Raw genomic sequence first — 25192 nt, forward strand, 5'->3', positions numbered from 1 at the left:
TCAATACACCTTGATGTCCATTTTGTAAATTGTGGTCCCATTTAGAGTAAAATAGACGATAAATCAATATATCCTTCTGGGCCTTTTGGTTCTGTTTGTGTTTGTTGAGAAAAGTGAATTGGACGGAGTTGAGGCCGAGCAATGAACACACACTGAAAAAAAACATCTAATGCTTTGCCAACCTTAACCAGTCCAACCCACAGTGTGTGATTTGAATCTGCTCCAACAGAGAAAACAGATACATTTTGCACAAGCTGCATTTCAAGCTCAGCTTTGAAGACATTTCATTTCCCTTTTTTAAATTTTTGTCCTTACACCTAATTATCTTCTTCTTCTTTTTTACAACCAAATGTCTGCTGCAGGCATTATATCTCACAATGATACCTCAAAACACAGTCCATGTATCAGATAGTATTATCAATGATATTATGGCTCAACAGAGCTATTTAACAATCAGGCCATGGACCCAGACACGGATCATAAATAATTAAGGGTTCTTTCAGTTGGCACTTTGAAATTCCAGGAAGTATTAAGGATTGATAGATCAGGCTGCCTATAAATGTCAGTAAACACTCCAGGTTAGGGACAGAGGCTCTAATCAGGTTCTGATGTAATCAACTCAAGGAGCTGATACGGGGGGCAACACCCTGGGGAACTCAATTAGCTCAACGGTGACAGTTTTTCGCACAGATTTGTTGAATCCCAACAAGACGATTCTAGTTTCACGGTCACATAACTTTTTATATTGATGTCAGGGGAGTTGTCTGGTCTTGCAGTTTTCTTGAGCTTATCTGATTTGCAGACCTTGATTAGACTTTGCCATGGGACGCTGAAGTCAAACATTGAGTCTGGTAGTGATATTGATCCCACAGAGCCATAAACTGAAGCACGTCCCACACTCTGTCTGGCCTTTTATTGCCAGATTAAAACATAATATTGAGTCTTTCACCGCTTTGCAATCTTAACACATTGGAGTTGTACACGGGGGGATGAAATGTCTCTCATTTTAGTCTTATGTAACAAACAAATTAGTTTTTAATGAGGGGGAAGGCAGTTGAGGGTCACATTAATGGGTCGCTTCAGTTTCAATAATACTTTAGAAGAGTTTTCAAATGAACCGAGAGCTGTGGCCGGCTGCTTTGTTCATCAGTCTCGTTTTATTTACAGCAGCAGCTCTTCTCGGTGTGTTTGAGTACAAACTGGAACAACAGGAATTTCCTCTCTCATAAAAACAAGCTCCACTGCGCTTTATTGCACAGCACCGGTCATACACTGCTGTCACATTACAGCTGCAGCCTCTTACTATCCCCCTCTACGGTTGAAAGCATTTAATCCTTTCATCTTTATGTGATACTGACAGTACGCTTGTTTCTGTGCGCTGAATGCTTGCTGGCCTTGTTGAAAGAAACTTTCCCTACACTGGTTACTGATGCTGGTGCAATCCCAAGGTAACACTTTAAGCTTGAGATAAATTTCAAGCTGAAGGTCAACGTGAATTCTTTGGTTAATGCAGAGAGTCGATAGTGGATTAAAAGTCCACCTGAATCAATGACAATGAAAAGGATAGTATTTTTGTTTGCAAAGCTGTTGGCGTGAATCTGTGGATGACAATACTGTTCTGGTGATTGGTCCGGACTGAGGTATCCCAACAGTTGGAAGCATTTCCATAAAGATCTTCCACAGATATTCTTGCCCAGGGGAAACCATATTTATTTGATGGCTCCCCGGATTTTCCCCAAGCACCACCATCAGGCCACAGTTTTGAAGTCATTATGTTCAAATACCTGCAAAGCTAATGGCATCACCACCGTCCTCAGCAGCACCTTGTATTTCGTGCTAACCGGCAAAAAAGGTTTGCATGTACTCGCACCGAGCTAAGATGGTGAACATGGTAAATATCAGCATTGTCACTGAGAGCATGCTGACATTAGCATTTAGTTCAAAGCACCACTATGTGTAACTTTAGCCTCATAGGGTTGTTGGCATGGCTCCTTTATACCTCTTATTTTCAGATCAAAAAGTCTAAAGTTAGACTTTTTGATCAAAATCTTAAAGGTAAAAGCTCAGAAATTCAAACAGCTGCTACCTGATGCCAGAGGAATACACTTGAAAAAAACACTGGTGGTGACTGTCCACTGCATTTCATGGACCAGAGTCTGTTAGAGCACACACACACACACACACACACACACACATGCACACACAAACACACACACACACACACACACGCACACACACACACAAACATACATGTTGAGACACAGCTGAGCACCATAGATCTACAGCACAATAGATCTATATGCCATTACGCCAGATGTGACCTGAGCGCGCGCACACACACACACACACACACACACACACTGAAGCACGCACACACACACACACACACAAACACACACACAAAGCGGCAAACTGGCTTTGCAATAATAAGGTTCACAGCCTCCCTCATTCTGCTGCAGCTCTCCTCTTCACACTCTTTTCCTTCATCCTCACTTCTGAATTATTCTTCCTCTTCCTCCACTCGAGTCCCTGACGCACTCTCTCTTCTCCTCGGTCCTCTCGCCCCTCCATGTTTTCTTGGTCTCTCTCTCTCTGCCTTGTCCTCACTTGTAACTGACAGCTCCTGCTGGGGTGACCTACAATGCCTTTATTAAAATTGCAGGCCTTGCCAGACACTTAGCATTGTCCCTCTGTATTTTCAGAATTTGTGTTTCATAAAATTAGGTGCCACATGCCTCCAGCTGGTGGTTCCCTACGAGACAACTAAACAAGGAAAATGTCATCCTTGTTCCCAGGGCTGCAGAAAATGCATTTTTGCAATAGGTTTCCGTATTGAGCCCAGTCCTCAACAACACCGATGAACATGCACATCGTCTATGTGAGGACTGTGAGGATGGACAGAGATACTGGGATTTATTTGCACTTGCAGAGCAGATCTCATTGTTGGATCTCTTCTGCTCTTCCTCTTTCACACTGAGATAGTCTGGCTCAAGTCAAACATCTGTTTAGACAGTGAAATGGACATTGTCCACGTGCAACATAAGTTTAAGTAAACACGGTCGTTTTGGGGGTCTAAATACAGTGAAACTGCCAGTAACTGCCAAAGAGGACATGAAACACTTTTCTGTTCTTCCCATTGATGATCTCAAAAAATACACAATTCTTCAAACTAAAGACCTGTGATATAATCAAATCTAGACTGTACACCCAAAGATTCGTCCACATTGTAATGATCAAATTATAATAAAACATAATAATAACAAGAGGGCCTTCGCCAGCCTCCTACTGGTCGGTGCTCGACCTCTAATAAATTGTACACCGCAGCCAATACCGTGGCATGTATGTTTCAAGGCCCGCCTCCCGACCCGGTGGCCGTGCAAGTTGGCTGAAAAATATGGGACAAATTATTGATTTTAGTGGTTACAACTGTATTTTCCTTGCATTGACAAGCATGTTTGACTTGTGGGGAGCCAATCAGGCGGCAGTTTTTTCATAATTTCATGTCACGTCAAATCCGTTTCTTGTCCATTTTCAAACCCACTTCTCAACTGTGGTCTCTCTTGGCCAGAAAAATCACAAAACAGTATATAGCAGCATAGAGAACACAGACACATAGCTATAACTCCCTGTCAAGGGGTAAAGGGAAAATACGAGGGGGCAATTTGTAATCCAAAAGTAAACACACGCGTAGGCCCCCAACCTATACCCCTATAACCTTATACCTTCAGTCTTGAAACGGTTGTGACGTTGGATTAACACTAGAAAACAGAAATTAGACAGAGGCCCTGCTCTGTCGCACACGTGTTTGCAGTTATGGCTGATTAGTTCTCTGCTCAGGTCGACGTTGGGTGGAACTGAGCTCGAAATTTCCTGAGGTCAACAAACTCACCAACTAATAATAATGACACATATGATGATGATGATGATGATGAACAGATGCAACGCGTCCAGTCGGAGAGGGACGAAGACGTCAATCAATCACAGTGTGTATGTGACCTCACACCCTGGAGTGGAGGTCTAATCATGGTAAATGGTAAATGGTCTGTAGTTACATGGCGCTTTCCGGATCTTATTGACCACCCAAAGTCACATTCACAAATCGCATTCATACAGCGCTGCTATGCTTCTCCGTTTATTCTATCACATTCATACACTGTCGTACCACAGTGATCAGGGGCAGTCTTGCCCAAGGACACTGAGGCGATGCGGACTAGGAGCAAGCGGAGATCGAGCCGCAGACCTTCTGGTTAGTGGACGACTCTCTCTCCCGCCCTATGATCAGGACACATGACTGGAAACACCCGTGCAGACAGGTGCGTTGAAACAGGCTTGGCAAAGCAGGCGACGGGGCCCCGAGGAGAGAGGGCCCCCCCCCCCCGAAGAACATCTGATGACGTTAGTCCATCTCTAAGACAGTTTTCTGAGAACCCCCTTGAATTCCATGATCGGCTATGTACAGGACACTGCAGCGACAACACCCTAACAAGACACTTGGTTCAATATAGGGCTCCCCGGCTCCCTTTTGCCTGGGGCCCCTAAAGTGCCTTGAAATGCCTTCGTATGCAGGTGGACCATGGCTGTATAGCTGCTGAGGGTTTAATACTTTAAGATTGTTTGTCCACAGATGATCTTGTATAGTCTTATATCTTCCAAAAATCCCTTATTGGGAGTGAACACCTGACACCTGAGGGGAGTATTTAAAGGCCCTGAATGTCAACAAACATGTCAAAGGCTCATGTTTCACTGGACATTGCTCCTGAATCCCTGCTGGTGCACAGCAAGGGCCATAAAAGGCAGAAGATCTGTGTTGGACCTTGAGACCCCGTGTGGCCCATGACAGACCCACTGGAGACGAGTGCAACATGTGGTTTGTCATGAAACCCTGGCCGGCAAAAGATCTCCTCTGTTAGTGAAGGGCGGAGAGGAGAGAGTTGTGTGGACGCGCGCAGCTGAGCCGTGACGACGCACCGTGGAAGTTTCATTTCCACACAACTTTCATTTCCACGGGTGAATTCGCGGGAGGAGCAGGCTTCACCCGCCGACGTGTAGTCCGCTGCGCGCGGGGGGAGGAGGGACGCGTCTTTGACTGCTGATGCGTCCGTGAAGGCGACCCCCCCCCCACCATCACCACCGACCGTCCTCTCCCCCTCCCTCCCTCTCCCTCTCTCTCTCTCCGCTCAGCCGTTATATCCTCTCTCACCGCAGCTCGAGTATCAGTTACCGGGTCCTGACCAATCCCGGCGCGCCGGCAGACAGCGGAGGAGAGCGAACCCGGCAGAGAGGCAGACAGAGGAGCGCACGCACACACGCACACACACACACACACACACACCCTACAATCCATCCATCCACCGTTCATCTTCCAGCCTCACAGACAGACTCCCAGGGAGCCCCCCCCCCCCGCCCACTCTCTCCCTCCTCTTCTCCTCCCCTCACCCGCCAGCCCCCCCCCCCCCCCCCCCCCCTGACTGCAGCTGTTCGGGTGAACCGGGGAGGTGCGAGGCAGGATGCGCGATGGGACAAGCGTGCGGACACGCGCTCCTCTGCCGTAGCCAGCCGCCGTCTTCCGAGATGTAAGTGTGTGTGTGTGTGTGTGTGTGTGTCCCTAATGACTGTGTGTGTTCGGGTGCACGCTGCTGTTTGTGTCCTGGCGCGTCTCGCCACACTTCTGCGTAGACAGCGCACGAAGGGGACGGCTGCGCAGACACATGGCACCGAGCGCGGAGCCAAATCCATGGTGGTGATGTGTGAGTGTGACCCGCTGAGTGTCCTTGCCCCCCCCCCTGGCCGCGGCCCTGAAGACCCCATGTGAACTGTGCCGGCAGCTGCCGGTGTCAACCGGTGGACAGGAGCCCCGTGGCTCGCCACCACCACCACCTCTGTGGAGTCTCACCAAAATGTCCAGGTAGTGTGTCTAGACCGCTCCACGGGGAGTTCACTGACCTTACTGTGACTTTGTATCTGCCAGGGATGTTTTGCACAGTGGTCTGATGAGGCTTTACTCTCCACCAATATTCCTATAGGGACTGATTCATCAGCTGCTAATTGAATTCTCTCCTCTGACTGAAATACCATCAGCACAGACCTGTTGTGTGGCACCACTCTCTGATACGGAACCTTGGGCTTATGAGTGGTAATTAATGGTGTCATTAATGGTTAATATCAATGTTTCATAGATCAGTTATACGCCATTAAAGGGCGTAGCAGTGGTCAGGTTGTGGAAAAGAGCTACTGGAATAAAATCCGTTTATAAATAACTTTACAACTTTACTACAAAGAAGGCACCACTACCACCAGAGATCCTTCAGGACCTGTTTACTCGTAATAAGGTCTTAATAATATTTAAAAACTGACCTACAAAGTATTAAAAATGGTTAATGAACATCATCTGCAACTTATTAATCCTTTTTATGACAAGTGCCTCATCAGAAAGTGGTATCGCCAAATGTGTTGATTTTTTAAGAACTCAGATACACTCGAGGTTCAATGCGTCATTTCACGGAGCTTAGATCAAGTCAGGTTTTTCTCTGTGAAAGCTTATTCTCGATGGTGAGACTTTTTTTCCTCGGCTGTGAAAAGTTGACATTTTGGAGATGAATAGTTTTCACAGGATTAGAATCTAATGACTGAAAGCAGTCATGCCACTCTTGCATCCTATATCTTTGTGACTCTTGCTGTGTTCACCATGTGCTCACAGAAAGTGTAGCGGGGGACATGAGGCCATGTCCTCGTGTCGTTGTGCCGGACTGCTTTATGATGTGTGCCGCTGCTGTTTGTCATGGGTTTACTTGAGGGCAACCGTCTGGCAAAAGATGAACTTTGAAGTGTCGGCTGCTCACGTGGTGTTTAGCAGAAATGTTAGTTCAGCCGCTCTGAACATCGAACGACAGGTTTCTGCTGCTTGAAATTTAAAGTTTGCCATGCAAACACACAATGGCCGCTCTTAAAATGAGTGACGTGTCTGCTGCTGACGGAGCTGAGCGATTGTAATCAAAACGCATGGCCGATCAAACACTATGCACACACGACTGAATACATGCCTTGATGTCCATCACTGGGTGGCTCCTTTTTTCTTCTTCTTAATAACATTAGCCCTCCCCTCTCCCTCATGGCTGAATAGCAGCCTTTGTGCATTGTGACATAGAGATGCCATTGTACATTGATTGTACGAGATATTAGCGGCATCTCCCTGTTATTAAATTTCAACTCTTTTTTTGTTGTTGTTGCTCAAAGTTGAAAAGTCCTCCTCGAAGGTGTTACACCTTCATCCCCTCTTTCATTATTGGTTTAAATTCAACAACGGAAGTCACGAGAGGAAAATTCACCTCACCTGTGGTCGTCAGAAAAGATTAATTCTCTTACGCTGGGCATCCGCCGGCCGGTGGAGGAGAAAATAACTGGAGCTGTGGGAGCATACGTGAATCTGCCAGGTGAACGTGAATGATATCTGACGTACAATTAGTTTCAGTTGCAGGCATCACTTTGATCCCTCTGGCTAGAGTTGGTCATGAAGCGTGATGCTGTCACAGAATACATGAGATGTCATGCCTAATATGTCCCGTCTTGTGATCTAACATGACGATAAAACTAGTGCCTGTTCCAAACAATTTTTTTGGGCTTGTGGACTACAGGGGAAAAAAACCCCCAGGGGTTGACTTTGACATTTGGCAAGTTAGGTAAATGGCTCGGGGGCCCCGATTTGCAAATAGGTATATTATATCGCAAAAGAGTTTGGTTGAAGTCCGTATAAACGTTTGTCACGTTGTAGTGAACTGTTGTGAATGAGTGGCAGCCTGTGTGTACAGTAGAGGCAGACTGCGGATGTAGAATAAGACATGTCAGTTCAGACTGCGTGTTAAGGCACGCTGCCCCGCCTCCACTAATTTACAGAGGGCAGAGCACTGTTTATTAATATTGAACGTATCGCGAATCCAAATCGCACAAAGGGTGAATGGGTTCTCAAGACATGCGAGCCACATACAGACAGACAGACAGAGATTCCTCGCATTATACTATGATAAAATACAACTCCTAGAGTAAAATCCCCGGCCTTACGTATTTTAATCGATGTGATAGATTTCTATGTAGTCTTGGATCTCTGCATTGAAGCTTTGAGAGCCAGTTATCAGAAATATTGACCGATATCGACCAAGGTCTGCAGCTTCAAGAATCATGTACATGTTCTGTCTAAGCTTATATGTCAACATCCTTTTAAAGGAAGACACGCTCATATTCAATGCACTTTGTTTAGCTGCTGTTATCGTCTCGCATCAGCTGAGCAGCAAACAAGCATCGCTCTTCTAATCTGTGTTTTGGTCTGTGCATTCGTGTGCTAGCACGAGTGCATGTGAAGGGTTTCCAACCTGAAAAACATCACAGCAATTTACTGAATTGACGCCAGGAAGTCAGACCCCCCCCCCCAGCCTCCTGCTGAACACACACACACACACACACACACACACACACACACACACAGAAATGCACAGAAGTGCACAGCAGCAGTAGCAGTTGTAACATGACTCCTGATGAGTGTGTGTGTGTGTGTGTGTGTGTGAGTGTACGTGTGTGAGACTGAGAGAGAAAGAGGATGCTGACGTTGCACTGTGTTATCATCAGTAATGGGCTCATCAATACTAAAATATTCAGAGAGAGAGAAAGAGAGAGTTGAGGGAGATAAAGTGAAAGCAGAGAGGAAGCTGGGAGAATCCATTGTGTTATATTTGCATGCTTTTTTTTGCACATGCTTTATGTGTGTTTGTGTATCTACAGAATGCGTGTGTGTGTGTGTGTGCTTTAGCAAAGCATTTGGCTTAAAAGCTTAAAATTGGCTGATTTGGCTATTTTGATTCCCTGTTTCTGCATCCAGAGCTGTATGTGGAGTATTCACTTACAAGGGAAATGTGGTATATAATCAAACTTACTGACATATATGTCTGCAGTTAACAATATGTGATATTTGATCACGTGACAAATGTACACAAGAAATCTTGTGTTGTGTAGTATTTGAAATGCCAAACTGAATGGATATTTGGTTATGAGAGAAGAGAGAAGTCAACTGTGCCTCCTAATGAGTTTGGAGGTAACTGGTGATAAGAGCCAATCGCCAAGCTTAAAATTATATGAAGAGAATTAATGTATTCAGCCAATTTTATCCATTAATCTGGGGATTCAGGGTCTTGATTGACTTGAAAAATGGAAAAATATTTTTGTTCCTGATTGTGAATATGTCGTTTTCTGGACATACTGTTCCTCTGGTCAAACTTCAGTAATGAACATGACCGGAAAACAAAGTTTAAAACCTTGACAGAAACCTTGAATCTGGACTTTTCAGGAAGACTCCCGAGTTTGAGTAGAACTGAGGTCATTGAAAGGTAATCACAAAGATATTGTGTGGAACAAATCTTTTCCGACCTCTCTAACCCTGATCCAGTTACTCTGCTACTACTCTAGAGATCAGACGTGAAATGAAGTTGTGGAGGTCACGCCCCACGCGTCATCCTCATCTCATTTTCCACGTGTCATTGAACCAAACACATTCTCACAAGAACTTGAAATAAAAGTATTTGATTTGCTTTCCGGTGAAAGTCCATACAACAGGATAGTGGACAAGCGCATTTCATATTCAGGTGATATTCAAGAGAGCAGTGCAAATAATTCAAAAGGCTCAAAGACCTTTTCACAAAAATATGTCGGCATGCCTCAGAGTGATGGGGACTGAACCTACATCACCGCACCAAACTGATTCAACTCAGTGCAGTTAATAGATGTGATAACATGCTCTGCATCATTGCCTGTGTGTATTCAAACCCGAGGGAAGGAGATGGATGCAGCAATTCAGTGTTAAACAGTGTAATCTGTGTAATTACAAGTGTGCCCATCACTAACGCAGTGGCAATCGGTTTTATCATTACATGAAGATTTACGTTGTTTGGTTCTTCCTGAGTTCCTTTGTAATTTACCGGCGGCTTCCTGGAGCCAGTGTTATTTACTGTGATTGACCAGTGCATTTCATCCAGATTAATCTATCATAGCAATTTCCCTCAAAAATACTTTCCCTCATAATTGAGATGTAAAATGACCAATGTGTCAAGGAGCTAGAGCCAAGGAGAAGAATTAATACTGTGTATTGAGGAAAATAGTTTTATGTTTTTAACGTGTTACGCATTAGGTATTCAGATTGTTTTTTTTCATCCCGTTGTTTTACATGTAACTGAGATATATACAGTTAATACTTGCCATGCACCTGTAATAGTTTACTATATTTAACTCTGACATGAGGAACCTTACTGCAGAGTTTAGTTTATCTTCTGCATTAAATGTAATAACGTTTTAATCATGGATTAATGATTGTTCCAACTAATACAGCCACATACTGGACAAGGATGAAATGGCACAACAGTACTTCTACACATTACTTTTAATTTCCCCTTATTTCCTTGCCTATATGATATGATTGTACATGTGCAATGACTTTTCTAGTTCATCTATAGGTTTGTAGGTCAACTATGATGTTTCTATTGTGGGTTCTCCACAAGAATAGAAAACGTGGCCAGCTGGTCTCTTGTTATGACCGCTTCTCACACCTTATTTGGAAGAGTTATTTTAGAGATGGTGGCTAGAATTACAGTTGGCTTAAGCTTACCGTTTCATATGTTGAAGGTTTGTCATTAAAGCCGAGGCAGGTTTACTGCTGGGTTAAGGGAAAGTTTGTATTAAGTGCTGTAGCCGAACGCAGCTATGGTTAAAGTAAAGCCCCGAGGAATACATTTAAGTCAATACAATGTCATCACAAGTGTGTGTGTGTGTGTGTGTGTGTGTGTGTGTGTGTGTGTGTGTGTGTGTGTTTGTGTGTGTGTGTGTGTGTGTGTTTGTGTGTGTGTGTGTGTGTGTGTGTGTGTGTGTGTGTGTGTGTGTGTGTGTGTGTGTGTGTGTGTGTGTGAGAGAGTGTGTGTGTGTGAGTGAGTCTGGAGGTGTCACAGGGAAAGGTGCCTGACAGCTCCCATGGTTCCCAGCTTTGGCTCCAGCAGCTCCTGTCAGCCTTCTTATCTTTATGGACTGTTGCCACAGACAGGTGTTTTCTGTTTCTCTCTCTCTCTCTCTCTCTCTCTCTCTCTGTTTGAGAGAGAAGTAAGTGAGTGAGTGCAGATGTGTGTGTGTGTGTGTGTGTGTGTGTGTGTGTGTGTGTTTACTAGTATGTCAGGGGATACACGTTACAGCTTTGTTTGTATGTTTGGATTGGAGTTGAGTGTCCATAAGATGTGCATTTTGTCAACGGTCACACATTTAAAAAAATCCCCTTTCTCCCAACTCAAAACTTCACAAGTTCACAGTGCAGGGAGGAGAGCTTTCTTCCCTCGCATCCTGTTTTTCATCCCTGTTAAAAACAAGAACAAAAGAAATGCATTTGTGTTCATTTTGTTCAGGTAATGTGACTCAAATCACGCTGTGGCCAATCCCTTGAATCCCATGATACTGCTTAGCTGAGCTGATTCAATGCCGATGTTGTTCCCAGTGTGTGTAATGAGTTTGACTGCTGTGGTAAAGTGTTGCTACGTTTAATAATGTTTTTTTTTTTTAATGCTGATACTCACTGTGCGTTACTGTTGTAAATGCACAGTTGTTTGTGTCGGTCTGTTGATTAAGCAGATGTTTTTTGCCAGGAGTTTTATGTTCTTACAGTATCTGCAGATGTTTTTCTGTTGTGTCTTTTTTTACTCTCTTGAACGTGCATCATTCCCCGCTGTTATTAATGCTATCAATTGGATCCCCCTCTTATAGATTTAGCTGTTTGTTGAACAAAGTTATATTGATGTCGTTAAAATCAGTTAATATAGCATCTGTTATTATTGGCATAGCTGTGCTCTGTCTCTGCAGTGAGGTGGCAGAACGCGTTCCTATGCTTCGGTTCCCCTTGTTCTGACTGCGGGGCTTTTTTCTCATTGATCGTCTCCATTGATTGACTCACACGGAGATAAAGCCACTGACAAGGCCTTAAGTGTCACGTTTGGGACATTCAGGGGTTTTGTGATGCTCGTCGGGCGGAACCAAATGACTTGTTCAACAGCGTACGAACACACGTGCACATAAACAGACAGCTACCGTCTCACACCCACGTGCACGTGCTCACACACACACGCACCCACATACTGTACCTCGTAATCATGTCCACAGTAGCTTTATTGCCTCTCTGTCTGCAGGGGACTATTTTTCCACTATTTTGACATAAACTCCATTGACACTCAGCAGCTGTTTTGACGCCGACGGCAAAATGGAAACACGGTGACGGTCTCTCTGGTCACATGGCCACATGGACTATTGACTGTTTGTGTGTCTGTCTGTCCTTGCAGTCTAAATATGGCTCCATGTTGCTGAGTGTTGTATTGGTTTACTTGTCTGTTATTACTTCCGACAGACCAATTCCCCATCCTTCTCATCACCTCATTTGTGTGTAATTGTTTCCGCCCACCTGCTTATGCTTCTTTTTTTCCGTCTCTTTTTTTTTTTTTTGGCCCACTCCTCTGTCCCGACTCTTCACCCACCAGACAGAGTCAGAGAGAAGGAGGCAGGTGTGATGCAGAGGCAAAGAGGCTGCCGAGGCCGCTTGATAGATGAAGGGCAGATGCTTCATCCAAAGGGTTGTCAAGGGTGCCTGGCAACTAAGGGTGTCACATGTTACCTTACAAATTGTATCAGTCCTAGCTGTTTACCGGTTTTGATCTGTCTCTATATTTGTCTTTTCGAAGTTTTGCACAAATTAAGCTCTTTTTTTTTGCCATGTGAACATGTTTGCGACTGATCCTGTGTATGTGTGAATATAAAAGTGTCTCTCCTCAAAGGCCTTGTGACAAGTATGTGACAAGGCTGCTGCACAGCAGTTTTTTTTGTTTGTACTTGCTTTGGCTGTGTAGTGAACTGCTGACAACCAGTTGTCAATCAGATTAATCCGTACAGATGTCATTCGTAGGGATGCATGAAATCTTTCACTTAAAGTGCTGTTTAAAATTGTGGATACATTTTAAAAAGCCACAATCCGTGATCCAAATGTAAATCAAAAGATAAAAACTCAACTCCAAAATACTAAGCCAAGTAAAAACTGTATGTAAACAGAAGCTTATTTAAAGTTCTTAGTGATTTGAATACAGCTGCAATAAGAAGTCAAATAACTGTTTAGCAAATTGAAAAATTGGGGTTCATGGATTGTTGGTAAGACAACAAGATACTTTCACACAAGGCAAGGCACAAAGGATGCTTTGTTCTGCCTATACACCTGCCTCTATGTTCTACTTACTTCATATTTTTGTTCTAATTTTGCAGTTGTAATATACATCTGTTTCAAAGATTTTTGAGTATTTACATTCTAGAAAACCGGCAACTTTTCTTGACTGGAACATTAGTGAGCAGAACCGTTGCTGCCAAACACCCGTGTGCAGCCATTTTTGCAGTTTTTAGAACTCAATGACATGAGGCTGACAACCAGGGCAGACCACTTTAACTGTTTATCTTTAATGTAGGCCCTCAAAGATTACAGCCACCACTTGCGAAAGTAGAAAGAAAGTTGTACCATAAAGTTGTAAAGTTGTATGCCTAATGACCCCTGAGGTGTACCAGGAGTAAAAGCAGAGCCCTGACAAGATAAATAATGACAGAAATAGCAGCTGCTAATATTGGGTAGAGTAGCATGACAAAATGAACACAATATCTTTGAGTGGAAACAACCGGGTGGGTGACTTGAGCCGCTGGGATGTGCCGCAGACAGGCAGACCCACAGAGCTGGGACTATGTCGTCTGCACACGAGTCACAATGGTGAGACACCAAAGCTGCCAGGAAGTCCTCTCAAGGAAAACTGGTAGTTTTAAAAGCAGGGGATGGACATTATGTAAACTGTTAACCAGCTAATGTACACAATACTGTCACAAAGTGCTCTTGGGTTCAGTAATTCCCACAACAAGGTCCACATCAAATGGGAAGCAATTTTAATTTTAAGTGCATTAATTGAACGGTGGCAGAGGCTGTGTGCACTTACTTCAAGTACAGGATTTTTTGATTTTACCGAGCAGGAAGAGAACACAAAATATTTTACGTGTCAAAGCTGCAAACGGGGTACCAGAAATAGATTATAGCCTTATACTGGGAGCAACAACAGACCCACAGTAGGTTCGGCTGTATGCTGGATCATTGTGAAGTATTTTGAATGGAGAGAAGCAAACATCAAATGCAGATGATGATGATAATAATAATAATAATAATACCACCAATATAATATAAGACCAATCAGTCTTCAGCTCTTTGGCCCTGTCTACAGTTTAGAGATCACATTCAATCTGGATGAACTTTGTTTTTTTCTTTTTTACAGTCAGTCAAAATTCTAACCCTTATGGCTGCAGAGTGCCTGGATTCGTGTGACCTATTGTGTAACATTTTAGTACACATGCACCAAACACACTGGTTGTCCTTGACCCGGGATTGCCTTCCAGTAGAAACACACTTTGCCCTGGGCCACATATGTGTGCTAAAGCAGAGATCACACACACACACACACACACACACACACCCTTCATCTAAACATTTTGTATTCATTTAATGGGTTCTTGCGTTTTGTCCACATGAGAAAAACTAGTCTATAATGTGTAAAGTGTGTAAAGGGATTAAGGTCCCTACAACATAAAACTTAATCTCTCTCACACAAACGCACACTCACAGGGTCACAAATGTAATTCTACGCATGTCTTGCAGGGGCGCTTTGAAACAGTCTGGTCGAATTTAATTTGCATGCAGACAGCAGTCCCCCAGTTTGATTGGCTGTTAAAGCAACAGCTCCATGATATGCTAATAAAATGCTGAGAAGCCAAACTACCGACAGTTTCCTTCTATCAAACTCTCATAACCTCTAAATGATAACACACGGAGGCAGACGCCAGTAAACACACGCACACACACGCACACACAGATAGACACAGATACAGCATGAATCTCGAGTTCCTGATTAGGGTCTGTGCTCATTTTGCTGCCCTGCTGTCAAGACAAATAAGAGTCTCGGTGGGCACGTTTTCTACCAGTTTATTGTGTGCATGTGTGTGTGCATGTGTGTGTGTGTGTGTGTGTGTGTGTGTGTGTGTGTGAGAAAAGCTGTCTGTCTGGCAGATTCATTTTTCAGTCTACATTCATCCGTCAGTTTGTCTTTCCCCGTTTCCTTCTCTGTCTTGAATGAACCCAACTCGTCACCTCTCACACTTGTCCGTTTATGCCTCTTGTCCACACACACACACACACACACACACACACACACACACACACACACACACACACACACACACACACACACACAACCGTACACACGCACACACATATGATTGCCCAGAGGCTTTTCTTCACTCTGTCTCTCTCATTCCATCTCCTGTTCTGCCTTAGATCGTTTTTTCTTCTCTTTACTTTTTGAGAAATTTCCCTTTCAAGTCAACTCAGGCAAAAAATTAACACATTTTTTTTTTACAGCCAGCGGGGGATCTAGCAGGGATGTATGCCATGGTTGTACATGCGTGCACTTATGCATGTCTGCACAAACACACCGCACATGTACATCCATGTGCACACAGCCGTACGTGAAGGCGTTGACAAAAATACCAGGCATTATGTGAAACAGTGTGTTACTACAGGGGGATGCTGGGTGTCTCCAGATGTGTCCCTCTGCTCATGTTCCGGTTTCCCGTTGAGATTGCAGGTGAACACTTGTGCCATAGTCTTGGTGCTGTGTCCACATGCAGCCTCCCTGTAAACACCAAATTAGTGTGGAGAGAGTCTGTACATCTTGTGTTATCCGGAGCCGACGGAGAGTTCAAGTCTTTGATGAGTCCATTGCACCTGCTTAAAGTCTTCTTTGAGAAGCTGCCTCATGGTGGAGTGGACCGACACACTTGCTTTCGTCTCTTTTGTCTTTTTCCACCTCTTTGTAAAACTGTCATTGCCATAATAATTGGGGTTTTTTTGCCTCCCTCTTTGAGTCTACATCAGTCTGTTTATTCCTCCCTTCTTGACTCTCTGACTCTTTCATCCTCTTCTTTTGCCTTTTCGATACGGATGAGAGGTTGTGTGACGCACCGTAGACTATTGTCTCTGTAGTGAGATTGCGTCAGGGCAGATCGAGCCTGGCCCCTAACACGGCAGTCTGCAAAGCTTCTCTGATGTCACCAAAAAGTCTGTAATGAGGAGATGTGGTTCTGATTGGAGTTGGTTTTCTTTGAAAGGTACAGCAGTGCCGCCTCATGTCTGTTGATAGTGTTTGTGCTGTGTTGACTTCTTCTTCCCTCAATCATGCCACTAGATCTGCCTGACACGCTGTTGGTCGGACGTAGTGGAGGTAAGGAAGTTGACGCACAGATGCTTCCACAGAAAAACCACATGTTCTCCTCCGTTTGAAAACATCTGTCCAATTCATACATACACATGAGGTCGGGACATTTTCCTGAACTTCTTCCAGAAGGGCTGTATGTGAGAACGCAAATGTTCCCCAGTGGCTCCAGACACTTTCTTGAACTGTTCCTGCCAGCAAGCCGTCACAGTGAGCCCATGTGAGAATACAGCAGAAAAATTCACCAAAATTCACATTCACATCATTCAGTGGGCATGTTGATGACTGTAAAGAAAAGCACTGCTTTCCGCAGCGGGATTATTGTCATGTGCTGCCTCCTGCAAGCTCCACCCAGACGCCGGGAAAATGTCCCGTTGGTGTGAACGCATTTTGACTCGTACAATCTTCTGCTGCGTTTCTCGTGAAAGGCAAACTCCAGAGAATGTTAGGAGTCCATGTCTCTGAAAACAGCTGTAGAGAACACAATCAGACTACATCCCTTCTCGTGAGTAAGACATCTACTTAATTTGTGTCAGGTCATATGAACCGTTTGCAAAAACTGGAGTTGACACACTCATCAAGTGCGATCTACTGCGAGCACCCATTGGATTGCAAATGAAAAAAACCAATCACCGGAATATCCACTGCATTGAACGCACTTGAAACTCGGGCTTTGTCGTCCACTGCAACAATAATTCTGTCGCGACACAAATGTCTGTGATGTATGTGGCTGTCGGGTCGGAGGGTGATGGTGGGATGGTACCTTCTGAACGGTTATTGTCGGTAATATCATAGATGATGCGAATTGGACATATAGTGCGTGCGTGAGTCCATACACGCCGGCGCCTCTTTTTGTTGTTGTTGAGGTGTCTGCACACATGACACATGTTTCTGTCTCGTCAGCATTCTTCTTCTATGGCAAACAAACTTCTCTGCCTCGGAGGCAGGGGCCGCCGGACATGTCACAAACAGTGTGAGCAAGTGGCTCGTGGCTGACGATCGGACTGTACAGTGTGAGCACATGAATCCTGTGCAGTATAGGAGTAGGAATTTAACAACCGCATTTCTAGTATCGCAGTGTATGCCCAGCTTTAGTCACAGCTTTGGCAGATAAGACTGTTTGTAATGAAAGTAATTAACTGCTTTTAATTACCGCTTCTTTTCTTTTAAACGGCATTTTACTGAACAAACACACACACACACACACACACACACACACACACACACACACACACACACACACACACACACACACACACACACTTCATCATATGCTTTTTCCTGCTGGTCTGCCCAGTCTGATACATAATGCATTACAACTGAGACCCAGTGGGCTTCTTCCACTCCTTCTTCCCTACCTCTCTCCTTTTTCTCTCTCTCCTCCTTTCTCGACTCTCTCTCTCTCTCTCTGCTTTTTATCCCTCACCCACTTCCACTCCCAGCGATGATGTTATTCTCCCATCCTCCGCCCTTCAGCTCTTGTACCTCCCGGTCTTTCTCCCTCCATCTTGTTATGTGTTACTGTATTGTTAGGTCCCAGCAGTAATTTATTCATAGCGGTACCCTGGCTGGCCTCTTCCTAAAATGGAAGGACAGATGGTGGACGACAGGGAGCTGACAAGAGATGTACAGAATTCTCAGAGAAAGCAGGCAGAGGAATGTGAAAGACGACATGCACTTCAGATATGTACATTTTAAACGATTGACATTTTGTTGAATTTTTTTATTCAACCCTAAGCATGGATAAAATGAAACGGAAAACTAAGACATGCATAGAACAACAAGAATAATGGTTAACTTTTCCCATTTTAATAATATCGTTGTGTCCTGCCCCGCAGCGAGAAGGATTGCTTTTCTAATGCCACCACCCATAGCAAGCAGATTAGTGACTGATGGTGCATGGGCTGCTTACCATTGTTGAACGAGGAATCTTCTACCCAGCATGAAAGCCGTCTGGACTCATTCAATATAGATATGAGGAATTGTTTCTTTGCCCCAAGACAAATAAATGAATGCAACAGTTGACTTTCTGACCAATAGTTCTCTAATAGAATCATGAACGTACCTTTGTCAGGGCAGAGTCGCTCGAAAGCTTCTTATTCCATCTAGAAGGTGTCCAATATAGTCTCTTAATAACCTTAAGTTGAATTGTGTCAATATCATGTGACGTGCACTTTAACCCATTATTTTGTCTGTTAAATGTAATTGCAATATTTGTTTCCCACACGATTTTCAGGAAACTAATCGTGCAATGTTTTTGTAATAGTGTAGAGTAGTGGTGCTTTGTTACCCTTAATTTGGGCAATTTGGTTTATAATATTTTTTCCATCAAATTATGAATTTGCACATTGTTGTTTGTGCAGCTTAAATTCCACCTGTAAGTCACCAATTTAAGGATCTGCTCTTTGTAGACGTTATTGTGTGTTCCCAAACACTATAAAATCCATTCTTTCCAACAGAAGAAGGATTTACCAACACAAAATAATATAAAGCCGGGGTTTTGTATCATATGCTAGAGCTGCCAGATTCTAGAGACGACTGAGCCAAGTGCCAGAGTTGGCAAAATGGTACAAGCGTAGGTTCCGTGTCCCTAAGAAAAGATCTTTCGGAGTCTGGGCCTGTCTGCAGAAATAAATAACACCTATTAGTGAATGCTGCCTTCCCAATGCCCCAAACCGCAATAGAGGCGTTTACAAAATTACATTTTTTGTTCAAATCTCTGCAGCTGGAAAGCACGAAGAACAAAATGTCAACCAAACGACCTGAGAGATATGAGCTTGGGGATGATATATATTCTGGCTCCACTGTGAGATATTATAGAATTCATTTTCTTTATTGGCCACCTTTTAGTGTCCCACTGTGCGATACAGAGTCTTCTGCACTGACATTTCTTGTCTCAAATCTGACACTGACAGATGTACATCTTGTCTTTTCATGTGTACTGCTGGTCTCCTTTGTGCACTTATTGATTTAAGTTGTCCCAGATCAGTTTAGCTCATTGTTCCTTCACTTGAGTGAGCTTCCCTGTGCAGACTGGGGTACTGTATGGTGTACAGTTCGACATTAAAGAGCTGTATCACTGTGCTCACCTCAAATCCATGTTTAAGAAATTTGCTTAAATATTAACATTATTCCAAGTAGAGTGTTTTCATTTTTTAAAACATGTCTCTCGTTGTTGTGGTTCTTTTGGTTTCGGGAGAAAAAGGAGACTGGTTTTCTTTTCAGCAGCTGTTTGAGTCATAAAAGGGCGTAGGAGATTAAAGGACACCGGAGAATAATGACCCTTTGTACTCTGCATTCAAAAGTTACAAAATTAACAAACATATAACTCCTTTTTTCGGCCTATTGTTATTTTCTTTTGTAAAACCTTGTTTTTCCCTGCTCAGTGAATCAATATATGATCTGTGATGAAAGATGGGACATGCTGTAACCAGCTGCTTTTCAATTAGTTTTGATTCTATTTTTATTGTATTGTTGTTTGTGCTCTGTGGCCTTTTGTCTGTAGAGTTGTGTGTATTTCATATAAAGGCCTGCGGAGGGAGCGGTGTTGCAAAGTAGCTCAGGCAGTGATATGTGGCCCATTAATGTCCCCATAAAAATTTGCCGTAAATAATAGACTATTAAGGTTTATTTATTTTTTCTTAATCGAAAAACACAATCTGAGGCGTCCTGATACACATTAACAGAGATGTGAATCGTTGTGTTTCTTCATCTGACAAGTCTGCTCGTTCTGTACAGTGGCCCTGAGGTGCAAAACACAGCAACGCTCGACAAAACAAAACAATGTCACGGAAAATACGGCAACAACACCAAAAGCACAAAAATATTTCAGAAAACACTCTGACAAATTGACAAAAACAGAAAAAACAAACATATTACAGGCCACTGTAATTCTGTCTCTCAAGGATACTTCAGAGGGTATTGTCTGTTTTTCCCACGGCCACACAACCAGATAAAATTCATAAAACATCTGCTGTACGTAATTGTTCATTTAAAATTTTTTGTTGTTGTGGGTTTTACTCATGCCTACAGCAATATTACCAGGGACGGGTAGCCATCGAAGCGGAAGTACTGTTGCTATGGTTACCTGCAGTTTATTATACCTTGTGCACTGATTTACAACAATGATCAAACTTTCCACTGGGGCCGAGGTGACTTGGTGCACAATTGAACCGACAAATAGCATCTGAAAGATCAGAAAGCATGTGTTTCCATGGTAATGGTGTATCGTTTCTTAATGGTCATGATGATAATGTGTAATGTGGAAAAGGGTGGTGTTTGTAGTAGCTGATGGCTGATGGTGTCAGATGAGCATTACGGTATATTGTCTTATAACCACCAGTTTGCTCAGTGAGCTGCCAAATTGTTTCCTGTCGATGTGTGTATGTGTGTGATGACGAGTGTCTTCCATCAGCTCCCCAACAGGAAGGGCGCACAGACCCATTAGCGAAGAGAGGAGAGAAACCTAATTGACCAGCAGCAGGACATCAGAGTCGCACGCGCAGTGGTTTTCCGTCCTGAACCAGTCGCCCAACCACCCTGGTGCTGTGGAGCGCTGGGGTAGTTCAGGCAGGCAGGTTGTTTCCCCGTCATATGTTCCCTACACCAACCGTTGACTGTATATCTGTGACCTGTCTCACCTCAGAGCCAGGCAGTCCACATACTCACGTTCACACTCATTTACCCCGCAGCTCCTGCTGCTGTCCACTCTGTCTCCCTGCACTTGCCTCGGCCTCCTCATTTCTCATTGTTTTTCGTGTTCGTTCAGATGCTGGCGATCTCAGGTTCTGTACGTTCATCCGTGACCTTGGAAAACGATCTCACCTCAGGATCCACTGGAGAGCTTTGTTCATATCACATTATCCAATTTTCAGTCGCTGTGGAGCTGTAGCTTTGAACTAAAACACTTTGAGTGTTTCTTGTCGATTGACAGAAAATAATCAGCAACTGTAATGACAATAGATAAATCATTTAAGAAAAGTTTTTTATGCAAAAATGCCGAACATTGTGATGTTTCACCATCTCAACTTTTTAACTGAACTCGTCACCTCAGAACATTATAAACATTTTCACGTATTTTCTGATGTTTAATAAACCAAATGATTAACTGATTAATCGATAAAATAATTGCTAGATTTTTTGGCCACGCAGACACCACAACTCTGATATTGGCATCACAGTTGCTTATTTACACACCCAGTGAGGGAGTCCTGAGTAGATCCGTGATATAAGAACTGACAACAGACCTCGACATGAACGTCCTGACTGGAGTTCGGGACGTACAGCTGAATCAAAATAGTTTCTGAATTTGCCAATCTGCAGGTTGAAGCTTTGCGGCAACAGCACCTTCCAGTGGCTTAAAATATATATTTTAAAGCAACGGCTTTTTAAATATTGTATCAAATATAGTGATCAGTGAATTTTAATTTCATGTACGGTTTTAGGACTCTCTGGCCTTCCTGATGTCATCACTGATATACGACACTTGCTCTCTATACTCCCTCCGCTCTCTTACTCCCTCCCTCCATCCATCCATCCATATTGCCATGACAGCTATTAATAATGAAGGGCTCTGACTGTGTAAATGCCAGTCCCTTGCATATCAGTGGACTGTCCCTTTTAGAAAGCTAATGTTGAAAAATGACTGGGAGCATAAGGCATTTGAACACACTATTAACCTCTGAATTGTCTCTGTGTGTTTGTGTGTGAGTCACGGACAGAATATGTGTGCATGTGTGCGTGTTTTCAAAAGTGTGTGTGTGTACGTGTGTCTGTGAGAGAGATAAAGAGACCGAACCAGTCAGTGTGTGTGTATGTTTCTGTCTATAAAATGTTATTAGCTGGCTATGTGGACCACTATTAACCTTCATTGACCTTTATTATAATTTAGTCTTGTCATTCTAGTCATTTTTCTGCAAATGCCATCACATATCACACAGATAATGTCAGTTGCTGTAGCTCCTGCGTATATACTAATGTGAAAAGACGGTCTCAGACAGTCTCTATCTCACACACACACACACACACACACACACACACACACACATACACACCAAGGTACATCGCTGCTGCTGTACAGCCGGTCGAGCAGGGAGATAAGAGGAGTAAGCTGCTGCACTCTGTCTGAGGATGAAGGGTCTAATTGGCTGTTTAACTACAGATTTCATTACACACATGTACGCACACTAACGGCGCCCTCGGGACGGTTTTGTCTTTTGCCATTGTTAATGACAGAGCACAAAAATATAAAACTAAACTTGACTCATTATATTATATTATGTTCAAGTTGCTGTTTTTTGGGTGAGTGTTTGTGCGTGCGTGTGTGCCTGTATGTGTGTGTGTGAGAGAGAGAGGGAGAGAGAGAGAGAGTCTACAGGTTGCTGAACTGCTTTATTACCTTGCCATGGAAAATCATGTTAGCACTGTAAGAGGTACCGGATTAAATAACAGCATATCCGAACGTATAATCAGCACGTGTGTGGTTTAAAGTGTGTGTGTGTGTGTGTGTGTGTGTGTGTTAACAGATGCACTCAATTCCAGTAGCGCTCATCTCTCACTATCTCTCCTTCTGTCTCTTTGGAAGCTCTTTCCTCGCTGCTCCATTTACTTTACTACGAGGAGTTCTGTATGATTGTGTGGGTCATATCTTGTTTTATTGTTCTGTAGTTGCTTATTAAACTTGCTTGTGGCCTCCCCCCCCCCTCCCTCCCTCCGCGGATGTTCTCCACCTCTTTTTCTCCTTTGTTTTGTCCCTTCCTCTTCACCTCCTGTTCATTTTCTCTTTGCTTTTCATTTCTTATTATTTCGCTCAGCTCTCCTGTGTATTTTTTGTCTATATTTCTCTTGTTGTCCTCAACTTTCTCATTTATCCACATATTTCCACTGCCTCCCTGTCTCCTTGAGTGCCTCTTATCATCCTGCCCTCATTGCAAAGATTATGTAAATGTTCTCAATTTAATAATTATTCATTATACTTTAAAAAGAAACTTCACAAGCGATAACTAGGAGGCATTATGCACACTGCAGTTTATTCTATCTGACCAGATTCAAAATCTTTTTTTAACGGAGTAGAAGAAAGAAATGTGATCACTGATGCTCCTTCTTTGTCTTTTGGCATCTAAAGTTACCTAGCGGCAGCGTTAGCATCGTGGCAATATCAACTCAAAGCCAACATCCTGGTTCCTGTCCAAAGCAGAAAACCAAGGAAACAAAAAATCCCGATTTGAACTAAATAACCTCGAGTGAAACATCCTCGTCGGCTGGTTGTGTAGCTTACTGGTCTAGAAGGAAGAAGACAAACTGCGTGTCGTTTCTGAAGTCTCTCAAGTCCCAGTGTGTTTGTTTGTGAGACAGCAATGTGGTGTACTACACACACACACACACACACACACACACACACATACACACACACCGGTTAAGGTTTAAACCAGGCTTTGTGTATGTGTTTATGCCTGTGAGTGCGATATATCATGTGTGTAAATGTACGCATGTGTTTATGCATACAGGCAACGCTCTCTTATCTGCGGCGTCACACAGGAACTGAACCAACAGAGGACCGGAAGCCTTATCAGTCCAAACACCACCCCACTGTTTACTCACACACACACACACACACACCTTAGCGTTCCTCTCTGGAATATTCATTCAGCGTAATGAGACAAAATGTTGCTTTACTGCCTGTGTGTGTGTGTTGAGTGTGTGTCCACAATGTGTCAGTAATGTGAGAACAGGCTGATTGATAACAGTGCAGTTTATGTGGGAAGGTCATGCATGTAACCGGTTTAAGGTCAGATCCAATGTGTGAAGACACAATTTCAGCTTGGAGCAAGATCTCAAGTGTGGTGTTGTGTAGTTGCACATTTTGTAAACAAATATGGGATTCATTTGTGCTCGCCCTAACCCTCGCTTAAAGATGATGATATGGAGGAAAGTCCGTGAGCAGGGGAGACGGACGGTCGACTTTTCCCTCAAGAGATGTCAGATGTCTGGGAGAGCTTGGGTCAAAAACTGTAGCACTGTCAAACATTATCGAGCAGAAGTGTCAGTGAACATTTAGATGTGAGACAAAAAAATGCGAACATTATTGATGCAACATTTTGACCAATAATGTCTTTATTAAGGGAAACATATGAAAAACACAGCTTGTATATATATTTTTAAAAATCTAATTTGTTTGTGTGGACAATTTTGATGTACTAGTTATGGCTGGATGTGCACACTATGCACCGTCTTTGCAGGCTCATATTGACCCATGCATGTGATGTCTGTAGCCTGTGGGTGGAACAAACTGTACTGTTTGACTGTTTCCACTCTGTCCACGTGGCCTGTTCCACGGCGACTCTGAACTGATCTAACCTGTCATGCACACATTCACCATTAAAAGGCCCAAAGTCATAATGTGGCTCACACACAATATTCTTGGTTGTAATATTATTGACGCCAATGTCGCAACTATTCTCTCACCTTCTTGATTCTACTGTATACAGGTGTCGGTAGATGATGGCATTCTTTGACTTGAATGTTTCTGTAATTGAGCTTTCAATACTAACACAGTGTACTTCTCTTCTCGTGGCTGCTTTGTTTTCTTGGAGACAAATTGTCATTAACTGTTACTGGGTATAATTACGGTTCTTCACATGTGAGCTGCAGAATGAGACTGATGGGGGCGCATTAGGTTTCCACAAGGGGGACATGGTGAGTATTAAAGATATGTTTAAAGAGCGCCTGCAGTTAAAAGAAGAATTGTCTGGCTGCTGCTCAGCCTGGTGTGCAGACAGTGGGTGATTGAGTGTCTCAAAACCCAGCCAGATGTGTCATTTGCAAGAATTGCACTGTGTGTTTGCACA

At 43.5% G+C, this 25192-nt stretch overlaps 1 protein-coding gene across 1 annotated transcript in view; it reads left to right on the forward strand.

Annotated features, from left to right (window-relative positions):
* Nucleotides 1-5486: 5486 nt before the first annotated feature.
* The window catches only part of LOC118299141 (cGMP-dependent 3',5'-cyclic phosphodiesterase), a 120872-nt gene continuing 101166 nt past the window's right edge, over nt 5487-25192 (forward strand). Inside the window, exon 1 of the mRNA XM_035622612.2 lies at nt 5487-5573. Within this exon, the coding sequence (XP_035478505.1) occupies nt 5515-5573 (59 nt within the window). The 5' untranslated portion in view covers nt 5487-5514. The remainder of the gene's footprint in view (nt 5574-25192) is intronic.

Source organism: Scophthalmus maximus, chromosome 11 (assembly GCF_022379125.1).
Source record: "Scophthalmus maximus strain ysfricsl-2021 chromosome 11, ASM2237912v1, whole genome shotgun sequence".
NCBI lineage: Eukaryota > Metazoa > Chordata > Actinopteri > Pleuronectiformes > Scophthalmidae > Scophthalmus > Scophthalmus maximus.